Below are 19,719 nucleotides of genomic sequence, written 5' to 3'. Positions count from 1 at the left end.
TTTCACTGCTGTGTTGAAGAAACCAGCTTAATACAGGTAAGACAACTAAATACATTTATGTTCCCTGTTTGAAGACTTATCCTTATTAAGAGTTGAGGATTGTCACGCCAACTACAGGAATATTATGGAGAGCAGGTGGGAGACTAATGCAAAAACAAAATAAAGCAGATGGCTAGGAGAGGTCAAAAAATATTAAACCAAACAATGCAAAAGGCTCTATGCAATGAAGTCCTTTCTAAGTGATTCACTTTCCATCCCTTTTTCTTCACCTTTTGGCTTTTACCCTTTTCCTAGCTGCCCCATTTTCTTTCTGCTGCTGGCCATACCTGCAGGCTTCTGTGCTGGCACCAAGTATTAGTAAAGCACAGTGCTAGCCCACATGTCTGCCATCCCATCCTGCCTGTTCTTTGCTCTCCTAACTTCATTTCTATAAGTATATTCGTATTTAAGTTGAGCATCCTGTCCCTCAAGGACCTATGCTAAAAAACAGTTCACCAGACCACTCACACATGGCAAGTGTAAACCAACTAATACCTGCCTTCTTTGCTAAGGAAACAGCTTTCACCTATTTCTTTGGATTACACACTGTGACAACAACTTGTATCACCAACATTTATGATTTACTATTTCCATCTAAAGGTTTTCTGAATGTGTCTCTGTGCAGATGCAGCCTCTCAGATGAGGACAATGAAAGACTCTGGCACTGTCTCGTGCCACTCAGAAGTTGCTTCCGTTTCTGTGGAGTGCTAATGACTACCAGAAAGCATGAGGCATCCACACTAAGGAGCCCAAGGGACTGAATTCTGCAGACAACAATTCAAAATACATACAAAATTCAACAGAAGGCTTTGACTTAAAACCTCCCCAAAAATCACATTCTTTCCTTTCAGAGATGACCACTGGAAACTCCCATGAAAGTGTGCCATGTCAGCATGGAGAGTCCCTACAGTGCCTCTAATCATGACAGTTAAACACAACCTTCTGCTGCAGACTCAGACTGAAGTTGTGGCCAGTGCCATGTCAGCCTACTCCACATGCTCCAAGGCTGTCAGTAACATATGCAGCAAATGGTCCTGTGCTCAAATCTCTAACTTGGCTTCCAAAGTGACATCCTTATTCATTTTCTCCTACTATTTTAAAGAAGAATTTACTATAAACCATACTGACTATTTTGCTTTTCAAAAAGAGAATGAAACAAAAGCTCAGCTAAAACAACATAAATTTTCTGGGAGACTGGAGCAAGAAGCACAAGTTTTCTCTGCTCAAATGAGATACAGTTTTCCTGAATCAAAAGATATTCAGCTTGAATGTTACAGTTCAGAGGAAAAATTAAGTCCATTGTAGAAACCTGAACTTATTTACCAGTAGCAATCCATAAACTCTCAACTAGGTCTTTTGTTTCCTCTTTATATATGAAATGTGCAAATCATATTTTAAGGTTTCTTCTTTTTTTTTAACCCATTTTAAGAAAGTTTTTTAAACTTTAAGACTGAAGTCATCCAAAAAGGAACAAAAGGGGTCATAGGTACTGTCCTAAAGTTCAAACTGGTTTATGTGTGAATCAATGTCAGCTCTTAGATTACACTGAAAGTCTATGGGATCTTAAATAAAGCACTTTTAATAGCATTTGGAGACTGTTTCCCTTGTCTCTACCCATGAAACTTTCTTGTAAGGCAAGCATGTGGATCTCCAGATCACAGAATATACTGAGTTGGAAGGGACCCACTGCAATCATGAAGTCCAACTCCTGAGTGAATGGCTTGCACAGAGATCAAACCCACAATCTTGGTTGTTCGCACTATGTTCCAAATAGCTGAGCTCATCTCAATTCATTTCTCCCTGAAGCTTTCCTAACATGATTCTAATAATTTAATAACCTGTGAAAGCAAAGAGAGAATTTGTAGCAATTGGGTTCCTATTATATCAGTGTAATCTCTGCATTACAAGGCAAGTGTTTAGCAAGTGCTAAGAAGCTTGAGTTTGTAGGTTCAAAATTATTATAATCTCACACTGTCTGTTTGGTGGCAACTGGATCTAGGACAAGCAGTTTAATCGAGTCAAAGTGGTGCCTCCAGCAATTCTGAGGATGCATAGAAGCATTTCCCTTCTGCCTTTGAACAGTGAGCAACGAACTGTAGCCTAAAGGAGATGGGGAATCCTTCAGGAAAGCATAATCACATCAGATCCACACTGCAAAGTCTGCAAAAGAGAACTGTCAGAAGGGGAAACAATCAAGAGTATGTAAAGCAAAAAGCATGTAAAATCATGGTGCCAAATCTCTATTTCTACACCTCCTCACCACTCCTTTTCAGCTCCCTCGGGCTGTAGAATAGGATACAGCAATCTAAAAAGAACATGCCTGCCCCTCCAATGATACTGCAAGCTCTGATATTCCGTGTGAAAACAGAACTCAGATTTTCCCATTTTAAAAGCCTAGGCTGCTGCATATTGAGCCAAATGAAACCCTCTGTGAGCAATTGCCATCACAGAACCTACGCAAGACAAGGCAGCCAGATATGGTTCAGCAAAATTTACTGTGAAAAATCTTTAAGAAGGAGGATATTGTCAAAAGACACATTTCCAACAAAATTTTCACTCAGATGTTGTGTGGTCAGCAAGTGCTTCCATCCACCTACAGACACCTGCACTCACACAGGTCATGTCTTCCTTGGGAGGAATCTATTTGTAGAGATGCAAAGCACAGTATGAAGAACCCCAATCTATCTATAGGCTCTGTAAGGCTGTGTGTGTTCTGCCAAAGAAAAGTTCCTGCACAATGCAGAGGCAGATGTTGCTGGCAGCATTTACTTGGAGGGCTCCCTATTTCTGCAACCCTTTAATGTGTGCAAGGACTTGGCTCAGGAACAGTTCCTTTCAGCTTTCCCTGCTGTTACTCTACTCACTCCAGCACACTTTAGTCCTCTTCCCAGCAGAGCTGTTACTGAGCTTCCCTCTTCCCCTCACCAGGGACTTTACCAGTGCTCTCTCACGATGTAACCTGATCTTCTGAACCTCTTTCTCCTATGCAGGGAAATGCTGTGATAAGGAGCTAGATAGTTGTTGATGGCAGTAAGAAAGCACAGACAGGTACACAACAGCAGAGTATTTACATGGAAAAGCCATCACTGATCATGTGGCAAGGCAAAGGGAAGACACATCAAAACACCTTCAAGACTGCCTGAAACAGGAGTTACACTACCATCTGAAGAGACTGATCCATAAATGGAATATGCTTACAGAATGTCACTGACTACAGGATGCTGCAGGAAAGATAATTAGGAGACTGTCAGCTGAAAGATATCATGGAGTAATGGTTCCTGCTGCTGGGAGAACACAATCCTCAAAAATAAATGTCATCAAAACTGTGCATGATTTTTCAATGCAGGACACACTGATCTCATGGCAGATATACATTTTTATGTTATACCAGATATGCTAAATGATTCATAAATAAAGAACATAAATAAAGAATGTTTCCTATAAGAAAGATTTCTCAAGTAACCAGACAACTGACATTGGTATTACTCAACTTAAGCATGTCTTCTTTTTTTTTTTTTTTTTTTTTTTTTTTTTTTTTTTTTTTTTGTGACTAGTCAAATAGAAACCCCTTAGAATAGTGATAGCTATTCACCCCTGAGTATAGTGATAGCTTAGCCAGCTCTGAATGGCTTTATCCCACAGCAGTACTTGGAAGAAGAGCTTATAGGTAGTAGCTGTGAAAGGGATTCTAGGAATGCATTAGGATCTAGAAAATCCATCCTTGCATCCCATCTTCCATCATTTACTAGGCTGTATTTACAGGAGTAACTCTACTCCAAAAATACTCCAGGAAGGAGTGGACAGAAGAGAAGTGTGCAGAATCAAAGAGATGATGCAGAGAATCTGATACCCACACCATCTGAAGCCTATTGTGTTACTTAAGTGCATCTCACCATCAACCATGAGCTCCAAGCCTGCTCAGGAATACAAACCTAAGCACAGGCATGACTTGGAGGTTCACTCCAGAAGCATATTTCTGATTAAAGTTTCTCTGCTGAATATATCTGGAGAAAATGTCTGGGTTTGCTCCTTATATTTCAATTTCTCCTCTCTAACACACTGGACAACTTTTGTTTTACATTTATAGGTCCAAAGAACTGCAGACATTTCACCAGAGTTGCAGGTCCAGACTTTTCTTAGACTGTATCTTGTCTGAGTGGCCATGGCAGACACACTGCAAGATCCTGGTTTCCTATTCACTCACTCTAGAGACTCAGCCAAAGGCTATAAGAGTTTCCTTGCCATGGAAAATTGTGTCCAGGAGCAACCCAGGAGATGACTCTTTGGCTCTGCATCTTAGACACATCCTTAGCTAAAACACAACCAGAAGACTTTACAAGATGTGTCTGATGTTCTCACAAGGATGCTTAGGTGTAAAGTACTGTCACTTGAAGGCACCAGCTGGTGAGTTAGTAGGAAACAGGGATCCTCTGGTGGAAAAACTTCTGTCATTCCTGCTTCTTCCTGAACAGCATGAATTCATTGCATTCTATCAGAGTATTGCCTCAGCACGTACCCAGAGATCACTCTGCCCTAATTTGAGGGTAGAGCTCCAACAATTTATATCTTCAGCACATTACAACACAGAAGTTTCCAACTTTTGGCATTTATTACTTATGAAAATTGTTACTAATACTCATCAAGTGAAAGGTGACTTTGATCTATGCATGTTCCTTATAGCCTGAGGCATGACAGAGTGGTAAAACGTGACATGTACTAAAATATCAATAAACTGACAAGTTTTTAAACCAACTCTCATGATTTTTGAGCAGCTGGTGTTTGCAATCCTACATGTTCATTGATTATTGCCTTCTCCATGGAATTACTAGAGTAAATACAGAGCAGTGTTATTGTTGGGAAAGGATAGATTTAGTCCAAATATAGCTGTATAGAATGTTCTGAAGTGTCATCGTTAATTTCAGTTGTCTCATAACAACTGAAATTAACGATGACTGACAAGGTGGCACTGGACCAAGAAAGCAAAAGACTTAGGTATTCAAGTCAAGCCCCTGGCATAAATTGTCCTGTTCAGTTCCAACACAATTGTAATTTAGTTGTTAATATTGAGAAACACTGCATGGCATCTTTCTCTAGTCCATCACAACACCCTACTATTGATCTTTTTCAAATGAGACATTTGTACAGAACATTTCCTCTAACACAACTGCAAGGGAGGTTTTTGGTGGTCTGGGTTTTTTGTTTATAATATAAACTTGCCTTATTCAGGAAATTTTGTTATAATACTGCAATGAGGATATGGTTGTCTCTGGACTACAGCCTGTGAATTTGCACATGAAAATGCTGAAAAGAAGGAATTAAATACAAGGACAATGTATCTTCCTCCAGTATCTTCAACATATCTGAGAAAAAGAAACTTTTGCTGTGTACTGTAGATTACTTGAGAGAGAAATGCTTATAGCCCAGGGAGGGAAAAGGAAGAGGTGAAAGAAGACTGGAAGCAGTGTGAAAACAGAAAACCTTGAAGATGCATTTTATCTCTCAATGTCCAAGGATACAATTCATTTTATTTGGGAACTTATTTCCCTACATCTACTGTGTTTAAAGGAAAAGTTCAGGAACAGTAAGGTACTGCAATCATGAGATTTGACTTCTGGTTATAAAAAAAGAAAATATGCTGCAGCAGAAAGCATAGAAAGCATGCAAACAAACTTTGACCTCTGGTTATCTGTGTCCAAGTCAGTAGCCAGAGGTAAAATATCCAACTTTGCAGTGCAGCGTTTCAGAACTGGGAAGTGTTATAAGCCATAGAGATAGGGCCTGGAGATTTTGAAATTACTTTCTCAAAACTAGAATGAACAAGGCTTTTATGTGATTATTATTTTACTGATTGCCAACATTGATGTCTCAATCAGATGAAAAAATTACTTTGCTTCTCCAATTCTGAAAATCAAGGGGGGAAAAAAAGCAATGACAACAAAGCTGAAAAATAGTGAAAGCAATATTTACTGTAGGTTACTGTAATGCTTTCCACATCTAGAAACAGGAGCATAAAAAAATATACAATAAAATAATTGCTCACCTGGAATAAAGCATTGTTGTCACAATTCCCACTCTGCTTTTATTCAGGTAACACACAATTTCAAAGAAATAGTCTACAAAAACCATAACCTATTGCCCCAGAAGTGTTATTTATTCTTTAGGCTTTACAATAATGACATCGTAAAGTTTTCAATTCCTTCATTTACTTACTCAGACAAGTTCTGCATGGAACCCTGAAAAGAATACTAGACATATGTAACAAGAGGGAGATACCCTCAGATAAGATTCAACACCTTAAAAATGATTCCTGATCCCCATCATACAACAGTGAACACAATGCCTTTATTGCCAAAATTGCTAGTAAGTAACTATTGCTATGAAGCATTTCACATGTAGAAGCCTTATCTCAAGACAAAAAAGTACCCAGGAAACAGACGTGAAATACAGAATTATTTCTAAATTTATAGAGAAGATATAAATGGCTGCCTCCCTAATACCATCTCCTTCAAAAAAAAAAAAAAAAACCACAAGAGTTCTCTTATGCAAAAGTTACAAATTAAAAACTTAGGCTAATTTTATATTAATATTTTAAATCTATTACTATTTTTAAATACTCTACAATTTGTATTTATTTTCAGTATTGACAGATGTATGAAAGAGAAAGCTCTCAGTTGTCAATAGAAGCCTATTTCTAAGTCATCTCTGCTGTTTGGAGTAAATATGGGTGAAAAAGCACCAATAAATTCAGGTACAAGTTTTAGAGGTAACTACCACCCTAGTGTGTGTATAGACTTATTTTATTTCTTTCAGTTGATAAATCAAATGGAATGTGTTTGCAATATCAGCCTCTTGCATTAATAGAGCTTGTCTTCGTGATCATCTCCTAGTTTGGGGGTTTGTAAATATTATGTATACACACACACAAAGCAAATATTAAGCAAATCCAATCTAGTACTCTTAAAAATGAGTACTGCATAAACAAAACATAAGTGCACATGGCAATTTTATGTTTTACATCCACCCACACAGTTGTTCTCAGCAATTCAAGAACAGAGTTGCATGGGCAGATTGACAGAATTTGAGTTACAGACATCTGTGCTGAAATAATGATCAGCATATGATGGGTTTGTTCATTAAGAAACTGATTATGGTCTTGGTTTTTATTTATTTTATCCTCAAAAAGAAAATAAATACATTAATCACAGCAGCAACAACAACAACAAAGCAGAATAAACTCAAGGTACTCTGCTTCCTTCATTCCCTCCCAGAGATCTACTCATCATGAAACAATCTTAGTGCTATTCCAGGAACAAGCCATGATAAAGAAACTTGCACATATGAAAACAGTGATCTTAAAAATCTATAAAAAAATTGAATAAACTGCCAGATCCTATTTTCTTTAGCTGCTGCCAATACCACATGGATCCCTAACAGACCAGATGTCCAATGGCCCATGAATTGTCCCCAGTGTCTAAAAGTGAGACCTCAGGTTAAAGTCCAAAGCAGAAAATCTTTTCCTTCCAGGACATTTTGTTTATGTTAACTGTACAAAGTTTTATGATCTTCCAAAATGCCTAATCTTTCTTTGAAGCCTTCGAGGGTGAGTGACCTCATTTTGCCCCCGTAACTTCCTATGGCAGCAATTTTTACAGTCTGATTATCCACTATGTCAGCAGGCCTGATAAGCAAAGTGGTCTTGGCAAAAGTCTAGAGACTAAAGTAAGTGATGAACCACAAGTCTAAGACAAAACCAAGTTTCTTCCTTTAAAGGGAAGATTTTATGCTTTTTTTTTTTTTTTTTTTTGGCCATTGAATGTTCTCATGCTCCTGTGGCACACAAACAACAGCAGAACTTCCATTTGTAACTGTAATTTTATTAATGTCATCCTCCCATAGCTCTCTCTTGCAAGGTAAACAATTCCCCATCTTCAATTTTGTGAGCTAAAACAAGAGAGAGATCACACCTAGGTTTTGTTCCAACGGCTTGCAGCAGCAAAGTTTCACAGCTTACTTTTAAGCATCAAGACTTATATTGATTACCTGAAAAAGAGGATAAATCTGTACCTTTTTCACAGCTTCCTTGGAGCTCCAGGGCACGAACCTTTTCTTTCGCTGGCTTACAGTCAATACTGAATGACTTTTCAAGAACTTGATTCAAGAGCAACAATGAAGCAAGAACTAGGTACACAATGGTGTTATCTCAAGGCATGACCCACCCCAAAACCTCATGTGGTACTGCAGCATGCATTCCTACTGGAACAAAAGGCAGAACAGCAAAATACAGCACAACTTTAGCTTGGCATACCTATTTCTTCTGGCAAATGCGAGAAGAACTGAAGTGGAGGAACCAGCAGACAAGTATACCCAGAATCATTATAATATGAGCTAGATCCCATGGATTTCAAAATGTCAGGAATGTTACCACACAAACCTGTCTGATTCATATCATTCTACTAAAAGAATATGTGCACCACCCCTCCAAGGTTGTCTGCTCCATTACAGACAGACCTGTCATCAAACCACTTTTAGTTTATTTTTTTCAGGAATAAACAGAATCCTGATCAGCATATTCTTTTCAACCATAAATTATGCAGCACATCTTCCAGTTCTTTAATACTGCCTAGTCTTGAAAGCTACAGGGATTTCACAATTCTTCCTGTAACATTTACAAAATATTTCTATAAATTTCCTACTTACTGAGCAAATAACATATCCTCTTCAGTTAATGTTCCTGACACAGAGTCAGAACATCCACTCAGGGTACTACACGTGGAGCACCCAGCTGGTTCTCTCAATAGGAGAAGAGCACAGACAGAGTTTGTGGGCTTGAAATTTCCCCAAGAAGAAAACCTGCCTTCAGGGCAACAGGCAAGACCTGGTGCAGCAAAGAGCCAGGGTTCTGGTCCATAGCCCTGCTCTCACAACTGAATGGAGGTACAGGGCTCCCAAGGGCTTCCCCTGTTACTGAGCAGTGGTTATCCTGTATAGGATGTCTGTTCAAAAGGGAATAAATCCAAGACAACTCAAGGCTCCCTTCTGCCACCACCAAACTCAAATTCTAAAATCCAAGTAGAAGGCGTTACACGGGTGGGTAAAGAAATCATATCACACATTTTATATGGGTATTTTACTTTCTAAAATATCTCCTATGAATAGATCTTCCCCCAGTTTATAAGCAAAGCACATTTTAATAGTTTTCACTCAGAGCATGACCACAGATATTTTTATAGCAAACATATCTTCAAAACTGCATGTGGGACTCTCAGTGAGCAATGATCTAACTGATGGAAGTCACTAACGATTAAACATTACCAACAAATGATCCTTTTCAGCCAGGCCTCAGTATGTTTAATCTCAGCCAACACACAGCATGAACTCCAGCCACAAATTCATGCTGTTAGGCTTGTCACAGCAGGATGCTCTGGGTCACTAACAGCACGCCAGCTGGCACCCGCCTGGGACCCACAGAAGGCATGGAGTGATGGAGGAATACCACAGGCCCGTGAGCTCTGTGCAGGGCAAGGCTGTGCCATGTCCTGTGGCAGATAAGGGGCTGCTGACGTCCCAGGAACACTAAATTCTCAAACAGAAGCAGCATCATATCATGGTCCCCTGGTTTAGGATGCTGACTTGTTTAGCAAGAGCACTATTTTACACAAAGAATTAAACATTTCAGATGTTTTTGGAAGATGGCAGGAGAGAAGGGAATCCCTTGAGAAAAGACACGTGAATCGCTTGTTAGCGTGGAGACAGAGATTTAGTTCCAGAAAACAAAACCACTGTTGTATCTGTTGCAAAATGTGAAATATGTATCAATTTTCTTCAGAAAGGATGTTGTTTGATCTTTGTATACATTGCAGCCTAATCAAAATGAAAGGAGAGTTAATCTGTGAAACAGATAACACCTAACAAGCAAGCTCTCAGTGGTGTCCAGGGGTTAGAAAGACAAATTTCTTGTTGGTAGAATTGCCTTGTTAAACCTTATTAAGATTTCGGGCTTGACATGATTCAGTGGTCTAGACCTAGTGGGAGGTTAACAAAGGTTTAGGATGTAGGAATGATAGCGGACACAAAAAGTGCAGAATTTACAGATCGCAAAGACATTTGAAGGAATTGCCAAGATAAGGAAGCCAGCTCAGCAACTGTGCTGAATCAGCTCTGACTGGGTAAAAGGTAATCCTGGGAGAGGGAAGTGGCAACCACTGACTCAGACCATCAATAAACCCACAGACCCAAGAGAAGAGGAAGACTGAGCCTGTGGACTAATTAGTATGGGAAACAAGAAACTCATTGACAAATAGAATACTAATTAATAAGATAACTAGGTAACTTCTAGCCAAATACCATTCATGCCTGTGTTTGCTAAAATACATAAAAAGTAAAATGTTTCGGCAGCTGCTGTACTTGATTTCCGGAACACCACTGAGGACCCAGGCTTGTGCAACTCTGAGATAAATATTCAGTGTTTCTCTCTAGTGTGCCTTATCAGCAATAGTGTGACCAGCAGGACCAGGGAAGTGATTTGTCCCCTTCGCTGGTGAGGCCACACAGCGGGTCCTGTGTCCTACTCTGGGTCCCTCAATTCAGGAAGAACATGAAGGTGCTGGACTGTGTCCAGAGACGGGCAGTGGAGCCAGGGAAGGGCAATGGAGCTGGGGAAGGGTCTGGAGCACAAGTCCCGTGAGAGCAGCTGCAGGAGCTGGGGGTGTTTAGGGAGAAAAAAGGAAGGCTCACCCACACCATCTTGTCACTACAATTCCCCGAACGGGGCTGTAGCCATGTTGGGGGGGGGGGGGGGGGGGGTCGGCCGCCTCTCCCAGGCGACCAGCGGCAAGATGAGAGAAAATGACCTCAAACCATCCCTGGGGAGGTTTAGGTAAGAATTTCTTCACAGAAAGCGACCGGGCACTGAAATGGCCTGCCCGGGGGGGGGTGGTGGAATCACCGTCCCGGGAGGTGTTTAAGGAAAGCCGGGACGTGCACTCAGTGCCCTGGTCTAGTTACACGGTGGCGATCGCTCATAGCTGGGACACGATGCTGTCGGAGGTCTTTCCCAACCTAAGTGACTCTGTGACTACCGCCCTGCGGCACAGCGGGTCCCCGTTGAGTGACACCCAGCGCAGCGCCGCTCCCGTGCCTCAGCAGGGTCCTCACGCCGCGAGGCCAGCAACGAGCGGCGCGCGCGGGCCGGGCGGGGCCGCGTGGGGGACCACGGCCCCGCGCGCTCCGCCCCCGCCCCGCCCCGGCACTCGGTGTGGGCGGAGCCCCACCTCCCGCCCGCGTCGATTGGCTGAGACGAACCACGCCCCCTCCGCCCCGCCCGCCACGGGCTGGCGTCCCTCCCCCTCCACCCCGTCCCTGCCGCCGTCGCCCCGGGTACTCAGCTTCCCTGCCTGACTGGAAATTGCCGCCGGCCTCGTTTTTCCGCGACCGGCAGGCGTGCTCGGGTGAGGCGAGCTCGCACTGCTTTGGCGCAGGCGACTGTATTTTTTCGGACTTCATTTTTTTTTTAGTCTCATTCTTTCCGCGCCGTGCCTCGCAGGCGTCCGTGCGAGCCGGTGGGGCCCTTGAGCGTTACGGCGCCGTAGAAAAGCCGGCGCGGGGCGGGGCGGGTCCTTTCGGCCGAGCCGTCGCAGCCGGTGCCCGCCCCGGCCCGCCATGTACTACAAGTTCAGCGGCTTCGCGCAGCGCCTCGTCGGGGCCACGGCGGCCACCGCCTACACCCCACAGGTAACACCCGCACCCGGGCGGGGGCTGCGGCACCGCGGGCCTTGCTTGAGCCGGGCAGGGTCGGCCGCCCCCGCGGGCACCGAACGTACCCGGCCCCTCGCGTGACCTTGGGCGAGAGCGGAGGCGCGCTCTGTCCCGCAGCCCTGGAGCCAGCTTTGGGATGTACTGGGGGTTTTAGGAAGAAATTAACGCGCTTTCGTCACAGAGGACTGCTCCAGAGTTGAGCGGTGCTTGGCGGGGTTTTAAAATCACCGGATCACAGAATCAGTTAGGTTGAAAAGACCTCCGAGAGCATCGAGCCCAGCCTGTGACCGAGCACCTCCATGTCAGCTGGACCATGGCACCGAGTGCCACGTCCAGGCTTCCCTTAAGCACCTCTGGGGACAGCGACTCCACCGCCTTTTTTTTTTTTTTTTTTTCTTCATGTTACGGGTTAGGGTTTAGGGTTATGGTTTGGGGTTACAAAGAGCCCCTGCATGGTTATGGGGTGGCACCTGAGGCGCTCTGTGGTGGAGCTCCGGAGGTACAGCCAGGCCGGAAGGCAGCAGCCTCCTGGCTGGATCACTCTGTGAGCTGCTGATGGAGCAAAGCATCACTGTCCCCTGCTCAGCACTTACTGGATCACATCCAGGTGCTGTATCCAGCTGTGGGCCTCCTGCTCTGGGAATGGCAACTGGAACAAGTTCAGCAGTAGTCAGCAGCCAGCTGAGGTTAGCAGGATGGAGCCAGGCTCTGCACAGGGGTCCATGGTGGGAAGGGAAAAGTCACCAGGCATAAACTGCAAGAAGGGAGGTTCAGGCTGGACAGAAGGAAAGACATGTCCATGGTGGGAAGAGTCAGACAGTGGAGCAGCTGCCCGGGGAGGGAGGCTGTGCTCTCTGTCCTCCGAGGCTTTCAGGGCCAGGCCAGACAAGACCTACAGCAACCTGGTGTCACCCTGCTCTGGACTAAAGAGCATTAGAGGCCCCTTCCATCCTGAATTACCCTAGGATCTTAAATAAACAGTGAGGTAACAGAGTTTCTGATACAGCAGTTTCTGTCCCAAGAAGGTTTTTTGTCCTTGTCTTTCCCCATCACTTTGGAGGGCTTCCTGGATAGCTCTTGGGGGTCAGGGGTGCAAGAAACAGAAGACAGCAGAATAAATAATATTCTAGAATGTACAGCACTTACACATTAGCAATATATCCAGCACTACTGCAGTGATTGGGGCACTTTATACCTCTCTAGACAAAGTTATGTTCAGAGAATAAACATTGATACTTCATTTACATAGTGGAGAGCAAAGGCTTGGGGGAGGAATGGGGAAGGGCTTCAAGCCTAAAGAGTAAAGAACCTCCTACATTTTTAAAAGTTACTTTCAGTCCCTTTTTATAATGTTTTTAGCCCAGCTTTTTTGTAAAATTTCCTTTTTTTCCCCCCCTAAGCTTGACTGAATTCCCCGGTCACACATTTAGATGCATCAGTCTGCTAAAAAGGCTTTCAGTAGACAGCAGTTGAAATGTAAGGGTAATCTCATGAGTGTTAAGGTGTTAAGTTCAAAACAAATTTTTTTCCTGTTGATTTCTTTGCTCCATTTATTAAAACTATAGTTCAGCATGTAAAGTGGTGTTCTTTTTATGCTTCTGTTTATTATGATGTTTCTGGAAAAGTGAAGACATCCTGCCATTCAAATTCTCCTTGGTAAAATATGCAGTATACTAATTCTCTTTGTTCTGTGCTGTTACATTTTGATGCTTCCCATTAGAATAATGCTTTGCTGCAGGTTTAAGCTTACTGTTGGCTTGCAAAATATCAGTCTAAGTGGATTTCAGAAATTATTTTGCTGACAATAACATAACTAACAGCTTAACAAAACAGTTAACTAACAACAGTTAACTAACAACTAACAAAAAACAACCTCTCAAGTTCGAAATCCATATTTTCTTTCCATCTCAGACTTAGCATGCTTAGAGGATTTAATTTTGCATTTAACAAAGTTGTACAAAGTAGTCTGAACAGTTTATCTTGTTTGAATAAATGGGAACTTCCTTAGCTAAATGAGAAGTGAAATAGTTTCAAAACTACTCCTCATAAGTAGGAAGATAATGACTACCATAACCATTACAAATTCAATAAAAATATTAAAGAGTTAGCTTATGTTTAAAGTACAGTCACTGGGACCAGTTTCAAATGGTGTCAGATGAGGACAAGTACATGAACTTTTCCCCAGTTCTTCGACTGAATATGAAAGAAATTTACTAGCAGGAATTTACTTGTACTACAGTATTTTCACCTCATGTAATTTTATTAAAAGCCTCCATGAGCCACAGATATTTTGATTTTAGCGAATATGAATTGCTTAGAATCTATAATATGTAACCTTTGATGCCCTAGGTACATATACTTAATAGTACACAGAATCACTGTCCCTGGATTGTTGTTCTTGTACAATGACTCAAGTGCTTTCACCTAAGAGCCTTGTGTTAGTCATAACAAATATATTTAACTTAAGGCAGTGAGGTGTATTCTACCGTGAAGGACCTGTACTTAGTTTAGAAGTGTCTAGGTTCAGTAGGTTCATAAAAGTTATTTCAAAGCATCTTCTGAAATACTGATTTCAGAGTAACTGAACCCCATTCCCCTTTGGTCCTTACCTCTGTCTTCTCTTCTTTCTCATTCTCGGATCTGTTTGAACAACTCCTCATACATTTAAAAATTTTAGAGTGGTGCTATCTCCATAAAATTATGCTCCAAGTCCCTAACTGTTTTTTGCTGTCAGGAAAACGTAAATCTAACTTGCACATTCATACTAGCACATGTAAATTTGTTTTAACTTTGAGCCTATTGGCCAACCAACAGATACATTGGGTCCTGAAATCCTCCGACCTCTGTCAGGAAAACAAACACACTCTACAGAAGGGTAGGCAGAGAATTCTGTTTGCTCTTTTGGATTAGCTACATGTCTTGGCTTTTCATTGAGAACTTTCAGGACTTTGAAAAAGTAATTGCTGTAGCATGCTGATGAAATCAGCCGATGTTGACTCTGCATAACTACATCTGCTGTACTTTGTCGAAGACTTGGAAAAAAATCATGTTATTGTGATTAAAAATGAAAGATTAACACCTTAATATAAGAAGGGGCATTATCAATAATTAACATTTTAATGAAGCTTAGGTCAAATGTGTAGAGACATTAATTCCTCAGTACTGTCCTGAGTGTAGTGAGACACTGATACAGGTCATTAAATAAACCTGTGGTTTTAGTAATGTTAAATACAGTTACCAAGGGTCATTTAAGGTGTGTCAGTTCTTACTTTAAAATTTTCTGCAGTGAAATCCAGCCTTTACATTACACTGTGGATTTCTCCTCAGCCATGCTAAGCTTAGTAAACTGGTTGTGTGATAAAGCACTTGCCACTTTCTCTCAACCACAGGCAAGTAACAAGTTGGAACAGCCACCCATTTGCACTGATTTAACTGGGCTTGGTTGGGGTTGGCCAAGACTCAATTCACTTGGAATTCAAGCAAAATTTTCCATTGGTGAGGAACTCTAATTAATGCAGTGTCTGGGTTAAGCAAACTGAACTGTCTCCCTTCTGCAGCATGTGTTTTGTTGTACTCTTTCCTGAAGCCAGTGAACAGCACCAATGTTTTTTATTTAAATTACTATGTGATGTCCTGGAGTGGCACCATGCTGCTTTGGAAGTAATTTACTCCAGTACATTGATGATTATGTGAGTTTTCTGAGCTGGTTCAATTTGATTTCACAATGAAGTTTGTCACTCTGCTATGGCTCCTGCAGAAGGTGGTCTTACAACCATCTGAACAGGAATGTATTTCTAAAGGCTGAAAAAATATGCAATAACCTACAGTTGTTGATTTACTAACTATTGAAGTTATTAGAGGGCACTGGTCCTGAAAAAATTGGGATTTCAGGAAGGCAAAAGGGAGATTCAGAACTGGAAACTTTAAGGCACAGCAAAGATGTGCATTTTTACAATCGAGAAGACAAGAAAAGGTTTGGAGAAGTCACCTGCACATTTAGTATAAACAGCTGTTCTATAGTTATTTCTGTCAAATCACCAACTTCTTAAAGACAAATCTAATAAAGTACTTAAAGTTCCTGTGGACAAAAATACTTGTCCAAAATTGCTTTCTTCAAGGCCTCTGATGTAGCTGGTACGAAGCCTTGAATATATAGTTAGTAACTTCCCCTGGCTAACAGTAGTTCCCTTGATGCTTCCTTCATAGCACTGTGGCCAGAACTGGTCACTGGTCTTCAATAATTCAGTGCTTGCTTTCTGTGCCAGCCTGCTCAGTAGGAAGAAAGAAATTCAGTTTTGGTGCTGCCTTTCAAAACATAACCACAAAGGTCACAAGTGGATTCTAACATTAGTCAGGCACTGGAAGAGTGGGAAGCTGAACCCTATCTTCAGGATATAGCACTGCTGACCGTTGCAGAGGCTATTCTGGGAAGCTGAGAAACCTGGTTTTTCTGCTGAAGATGCCTGTTGCAGCAGAGAATTTGCATAAGGAAAACACATGTCTGGTCTATGGCTGCTGGCTCAGAAGAAAGAGTGCCAGTCTGCTTCCAGCTCCAAATACTGTCAGACAGTTCTCTTCAATATAAAATGCATCAACTAGTCCTTTGAACAGAAACCAGAATTTCAGTGCAGTCTTAGCTTGATCTGTGGCTGCTTTTGTTTGTAATAAAAACCTGTTGCATTGAACTGACTGTACAATGCATTTAATTTCTGTGGCAAGTTAGGAAAAAATTGCATCTGTTTTGAGAGCCACAATGTGAAACATCACTGCTGCATGTCCAGGCATAATTTAAATTTAACTACAGTAATAAATACAGGGAGGCCACCTCATATTGGCTGTTACTTTCAGTTCTTCTTAATCACAGAACTGAATTATGTAGTTTCTAGGTATGGCAAACGTAGAGAACCTTGTGAACTGAAAGGAAGTTGAGCTGTGCTTCTCATGGGGCATACATTGGGTTGTGGGAAGTTGCAGCAACATCTGAACTATAGGGTGTAGTTAGACCTGCACAAAAATATCTACTGTATCAAGGTCTCTGAAGGGCCTTGAGCACCATTTACACTTCTGTATGACCCAAATGATCCTCAAACTTTTTTTTTATTTTTTAATCCCCAAACTATACATCCAAATTATTTAAGGTCCCGTTATTTATGGCTACTGCTTGAAGCATTCAGGAGGTAGAGCTCATTGCTCACTCTGACCTTAGCAACAGGGATCCTTGATCCTAATCCTACTTCTCAGAGAGAGTCCTAGATAGTCTCTGTGTAAAACAGAAGCAGTAATTTGGACCAAGTACCAGCACAGAAAAATAACAGTTATAAATTCGTGCCATGAGGAGATTGGAAAGGAGGCTGCTATTTTCCTTGCTAAGCTCTGACCCCAAGTTGTCACCAAGATATCAGTGGGCCAACAATGTATTTGTCACAAGTCTTCATACCAGATAAATACTCTTTGTAATGTATCCTTGTAATGACTGGCAGTGTGCCTGCCTAATGTAACAATCAGTACATTTACAAGTGTGACATACCTTGATATTTTAATCTCTGTTTATGCAGGGACTCAAACCATTAGTTCCCACTGATTTCCCACATCTGATTTTTGGGACAAGTAAACCTGGTCCAGGTTTACCAGCAGCTCATGCTTTCTTGGGTAGAAACAAGGTGCCAGACCTACAGAAAGTTTTTCAGGTAATGACAACACTGAAGAGTGGGACATTTCTGTCCTTATTTTAACATAGCTAACTACTTTTGCCATTCTACAATACCTAAATTCTGTAAAGTCTAGTCAAGAAACTGTCACATACAGTATAACCTGTGTACTTGTACTATACTACAAAGTATACAATATGCCTTGAATAGTAGATAAATACAGAAAGTGGATAAATGCAGTAACATTGTCTTTTTGATGAAATTGGTTGTTGTACCATTTGACTATTGGAAGCACTTTCTCTCTGGGAATCCACATGTCTGCCTTAAAGCGGATGTGGAAGAGCAAAGCAAATGGTTACTGTTTTGTGTATGATAATTTGAATGTTGCTGAAGCTGTTTATAGTGCAGTATAAGTGCAGCACAGTAAAGTTTTCAAAGCCAGTTTGTTAGCTATGGAATTTCTAAATGTAGGACTTTTCTTAGAACAAATTAGTTAAGCTTTTGTTTAAGCCTCAAGAATGTGCTTATGTAATGTTCCCTTTTCTCTCTTACATGCCACTTCCGTTTGGAATGTGTCAGTCTGACTTGGTGAATAATTTTTTATACATATCTTTTCACATTCTGTTGTTAGTGACACTTCTCCCATCCAGGTCCTCTTGAGAAACATTTCAAGATACATTCTTTCTGCTTGCACTTCACAGCTTTGGCTAACAAAATTAACTTGCTTTTGCATTTGTCTTGCTAGACAAAATACACTTGATTGTAGTGAGCCTGTTTGTCAGGAGGTTTCCCTCTCGGAAGTCTCTTAATTTACCCAAGGTAGCTTATTCCTTGATGACCTCAGTATGGGTGTTAATTTCTTTTTTTTTGCTTGTTTTCTCCTTGAACTCTTTCCCACAGAGATCAGATGGACTGCCAGTACACCTGAAGCTAGGATATCCAGACAAGCTGCTCTATCGGACCACGATGGCTCTGACAATAGGAGGGACTATCTACTGTCTGGTAGCACTGTTCATTGCCTCACAGCCAAAGAAACAAAAATAAGTGAACCACACCTCATGGGACTCTCAGCACTCCACTGAAGGATCTCCTGCATGTACCACTTTGCACTTAAACCCTGTGATCACACAGGGTTCATTATTCAGATTGGATTTCTTGGAGAAAATGTTTTTAAATCGGTTGCCTTATGTATTCTAAAACACCAATATAAACAGAGAAATGCAATATTTTAACATATGGTTGTAGCTTTTCTTGTCTTGCAGGAGTTAATAAACAGTTGGAGAAAGTTAAGCTTTTCCTTCCATCTTTACCCCAACTTAAACAATGTTAGAGATAGAACAGGACAAATAATTTGTGAGCTATGCACCACATTCCTTAGTGGAAGGATGCTGCTAGTTTCCAGAACACTAAAAGCAAAAAATTTAATTATAGCATACTGGGAACCTGTTTCTGTCCTATACTTTTCCAAACCCTGGTACATTAGTAAATAATATACCACCTCTGGTGGTAGGACAAAAGGCTTGTCTCTGTAGCATTTAAAGTGGATTTATTCCATAACTGTAGCATCTCTGTATGCAGCAGAGTGCACCATTATTATAGCATCAGTTACACCAGTTTTTGGACTTTCCTCTCTCAAACTGTATTGTCATGCAATAAAGATAGCTACATGAATACTAAAAGAGTCAAGTGTCAAAAGTTTCAGAGCATTTCAGCATGTCTGGTAGTGAAGTAAACATATTGGTACACTTATAGGTTCAACTTGAAGATCTCAAATAATGAGATTGATTCAGCTACCTTGCTGTCATCTTTTTGAGATGGTAAAGCTCTTAAAACCTCTCCCAGACCACACTGTGTGTTTAACTGTAAATTTTGGTGAAACAGGTTGCTGTCATAATTCAGCTGCTTACTGTTTCCAGTGCCTGCAGATAGCTATTTATGTACATTCATTTCTGTGGATGGAAGAGAGATAGGCCAATACAACCCTTTATATTACCCTCATAATAGTATAGCCTTGAATTGCAAGTCTTCAGAAATGCATCCTCTGATCTCATAGTTCCTCCTCTGCCCCTGAACATTGATTTTCTGGCCTCTGTAAAGACCCATCTGTCTCAGAACTGTGCAGACACAACCTTCAAAGCAAATAAGAAAAATAGTTGATAAAGGAAACAAAACCTGCCTTTTTTCAATCTTTACTAAAAAAAAAAAATCTGATTTTTTTCCATTTAAGTTACATCAAAGCCTTATTACTGCTTTATAGGAAAGAAAAGTGCTGCTTGTA

General features: G+C 41.3%; 1 protein-coding gene across 3 annotated transcripts; it reads left to right on the top strand.

Moving 5' to 3' along the window:
* The first annotated feature begins 11,375 nt into the window (after window positions 1-11,375).
* On the top strand, window positions 11,376-18,731 carry LOC103817025 (cytochrome c oxidase subunit 7A-related protein, mitochondrial). 3 transcript variants are annotated; one of them, XM_030236174.2, is made up of 4 exons: window positions 11,376-11,486; window positions 11,582-11,769; window positions 17,349-17,480; window positions 18,342-18,731. In XM_030236174.2, exons 2-4 carry the CDS (start codon window positions 11,698-11,700, stop codon window positions 18,483-18,485), a joined length of 348 nt encoding a protein of 115 aa, XP_030092034.1. In that variant the 5' UTR covers window positions 11,376-11,486; window positions 11,582-11,697; the 3' UTR covers window positions 18,486-18,731. The 3 variants fall into 3 exon arrangements, with proteins under 3 accessions (XP_030092034.1, XP_009089346.1, XP_009089354.1); XM_009091098.4 differs by having other exon boundaries at window positions 11,376-11,769; XM_009091106.4 differs by lacking the exon at window positions 17,349-17,480 and having other exon boundaries at window positions 11,389-11,769.
* Window positions 18,732-19,719: the final 988 nt, after the last annotated feature.

The sequence above is a fragment of the Serinus canaria genome, chromosome 3, assembly GCF_022539315.1.
Source record: "Serinus canaria isolate serCan28SL12 chromosome 3, serCan2020, whole genome shotgun sequence".
NCBI classification, from domain to species: Eukaryota; Metazoa; Chordata; class Aves; order Passeriformes; family Fringillidae; genus Serinus; species Serinus canaria.
The sequence above is the reverse complement of the archived record's forward strand: the minus strand, read 5'-3'. Positions and strand labels throughout refer to the sequence as shown.

Coding starts and splice junctions, on each gene's coding strand:
- LOC103817025 (XM_030236174.2), top strand. CDS start 11,698: ATGTACTACAAGTTCAGCGGCTTCGCGCAGCGCCTCGTCGGGGCCACG. Junction 11,770..17,348: donor CCACCGCCTACACCCCACAG/GTAACACCCGCA, acceptor CTGTTTATGCAG/GGACTCAAACCATTAGTTCC. Junction 17,481..18,341: donor ACCTACAGAAAGTTTTTCAG/GTAATGACAACA, acceptor TCTTTCCCACAG/AGATCAGATGGACTGCCAGT.